Source organism: Cyprinodon variegatus, unplaced genomic scaffold, assembly GCF_000732505.1.
Source record: "Cyprinodon variegatus isolate N-32 unplaced genomic scaffold, C_variegatus-1.0 Scaffold386, whole genome shotgun sequence".
In the NCBI taxonomy this organism is placed as follows: domain Eukaryota; kingdom Metazoa; phylum Chordata; class Actinopteri; order Cyprinodontiformes; family Cyprinodontidae; genus Cyprinodon; species Cyprinodon variegatus.
Window position 1 is genome coordinate 158,109 of NW_015150839.1, and position 2,795 is coordinate 160,903.

At 43.5% G+C, this 2,795-nt stretch overlaps 1 protein-coding gene across 1 annotated transcript in view; it reads right to left on the bottom strand.

The window, feature by feature from the left end:
* The window catches only part of piezo1 (piezo-type mechanosensitive ion channel component 1), a 114,317-nt gene that overhangs the window by 42,326 nt on the left and 69,196 nt on the right, over positions 1-2,795 (bottom strand). Inside the window, exons 16-18 of the mRNA XM_015387142.1 lie at positions 2,216-2,379; positions 515-691; positions 298-420 (exon numbers count right to left, since the gene is read on the bottom strand). Of these exons, the coding sequence (XP_015242628.1) occupies positions 298-420; positions 515-691; positions 2,216-2,379 (464 nt within the window). The remainder of the gene's footprint in view (positions 1-297; positions 421-514; positions 692-2,215; positions 2,380-2,795) is intronic.

Consider the following 2,795-nt stretch of genomic DNA (forward strand, 5'->3'; position numbering starts at 1 on the left):
AAAGTAGAATGGGAGGCAGATCTTTTAGTTATCAGGCTCCTCTCCTGTGGAACCAACTACCAGTTTCATTTTTTCCCAATAAAATAAATCATGTCCTGTGCTGACATAAACAGCTTAGATCAGTTCTGCATGTTCTTTAAAACCAGTTACATAACATATATTAGAAATAGACTCTTTAGTCCAGATGCATAAACTGTCAATCATCAGTCCAGTTCTGGGCATAATGTCACTCTTTAGGACCCAGCGGACACAGCTGTGATGATTTTAAAGACACATAGAAGGTGGGAGTGTCTCTACCTTGCTGTATCCCAGCGCGGTCGTGTCTTTCCTGATGCCGAACCACTTGGCTGGATCTATAGGCTGGTACAGGGTGGAGTTCATCATCTCCTCTGGCGATAAGTTGGTTTCGTTCGTCGGAGGCTATTGCAGAGGAAGAACGCACAGAGCTTCAACAAAGCAAAGCAGTTTGACTGAAACATTAAGTCCCGTTTGAACTGGGGGGGTGGGGTCCTACCATGGTGCAGACGCGGGCGTATTCAGAGGGGTCCACCACACTCAGCTGGTACAGCATCTTACACACGATGATGACGCAGACCCAGACTGTGGACAGGCAGGAGGCCATGGGCCTGAAGCGGCCGAAGGGCATCGCCAGGGACCACAGCACAACCAGGACCAGATTCATCACCGACGGCTTCAGGCGAAAGCAGAGGAATACCATGAAGCAGAGCTGGAACATCTATGTCTGCACACTTCAAGGCTGGAATGATTTAATAGTTTGACCATCCCACCACCAGGTCACATGACCCCTGAACGCCTGCCTCCTTCATAGCTCCTAAGCTGGCCCAAACCGCCTCGCTCTGGTGCGAGAGTGTAACTCTGTGATGAAAGTTGGCTGATGGACTCAACCCGAACGCTTTCATTAGGTTTCTGTATTTTCCAAAAATGAGCTCAAACATATATTTATTGAATGCTTTCCTATTGTTGAGAACACAAGAGAACCATAATACACTGATATTTATCAATAGTTAGAGAGATGCCTTTTAGTGCATTACATATATAGGGCCCAAAAACATTAATGTATAAAAAATAACGAATAACAGTCGATTCCAAAGATAAAATTGATATATCATGCATTCTTAGAAGTACGATTTCAATTTCAAAAATTGGATAAGCTGCATTTTAAATATAGCATAGCGTATTTGTTCTTGCAAACTTTCTGCCAAACTTGGAGATATATTTTATTGCATGTTGCATATCGCAGTAAATCCGTTTCCCCTTTAAATCTGCAGCTCTCCCTACTTCTCTCTCTGCTCTGTTTAAAAAGATTTAAGAATCTATTTACTAATATAATAATGCTGGAAACTAAATTTCAAGATCTTTAGAAGCTCTGCCAGCTGATTCTGTGTGGAAAATAAGAAAACATTTTAACCTGTAACTGGGAGTCATGGTCATCTGAGAAACCAAGATTTTTTAACTAGTAAAGAAGAAAAAACAGTTTTCTCTCCAGCTTCTCGCATTATAATACTAACTTGTATAAACTTATAATCTGTTGCCATTTTAGCTGAAAAAGCTCCGTATGTCTGACAAACTGATTTTTCTGTGGCATGATCTCTATTTTTTTTAACGAACCCATCTCTTAACTTTTACTTAAACATCAAAGTAGCTGCTGGTTAATATTCACTGAGTGCTGCTGTGTCTCTCCTCTGACCACATAGCTACTTTTTACAAATGCGACGGCAAATCCGATGTCTCACAGCGACAGATCCGATTATGTTACACTGAAAGGCGAACATGAGAGCAGCGGGAGAGAAGAAAAAAAACATCAACTCAAAACGCTCTGAACACAGACAGCTGCACCCAACTTTGTTACCTTTGGCTAAAGGAAATGAGAGGAAAGGGAAACAAACGCAGAAATTATTGGTGGGGACATGTCCTGACCAGTCCCTCAGAAAGTTAGGCCTGTGCTCTGGTGGCTCTAAAACAACACACTTTCACAAACTTTTCATCACCCAACAATCCCTTCTGTTGTTTCCAAGACAGTGTCTACAGTAAACACTGGTATTTGTTTAAGTGTCCACTAGAGGTCGCCTGATGCTGAAGGGTTCTGTCTCTAAATCCCTCCATGAAGGAACCAGTCAGTTTCAGAATGAAGATTGTTGCTGAAATGATCTAAGCTCGCTTCTCACACATATTCAGACGCTTAACACAGATTTACCTCTTGGAGTGCAACCCACACAGAGAAGAAAGCCACCATCTTCAGGATGTGGAGCTCCAGGATCCTCCAGAGGAAGCCCTGGACTTTAGACAGGATGTCGGAGAACTTCCTGGACAGAACCAGAATCCTGTCCATCACCAGACCCCATTTGGTGGGCACCAGCTCTGAGAGGGCAGAGAGACGGCATTAGCCAAAGGACAGTGGACAGACAAAGGTGGGACAACGACGGACAACTGGGAGAAGTGAAAAATGTGGCACTGCCCCACACAAATCAGGACATATAGGCTGAATCCAAAACCGCTGCCTAAGCACAAACCCTTAACTACCATATGTCACAATAAAGGAAATTAAATAACGTCTTTTTTATTTTTACCAACTTGTGGTTTTCTGTCATTGCGACACACATTCAGCAAACCAGTGGATCTTACATTTAATCGCAGGTGTTTCCTCCGATATCAGGCCGCCGTTACACCTGCTGCCAGATTACAGCGAGCCGGCAATGATGCTGACTCGCTTTTTAAGGGCTGAATGGCCCACTCACCCACTCACCATCCACCGGAACGTACAGAGGGCTAGTGTT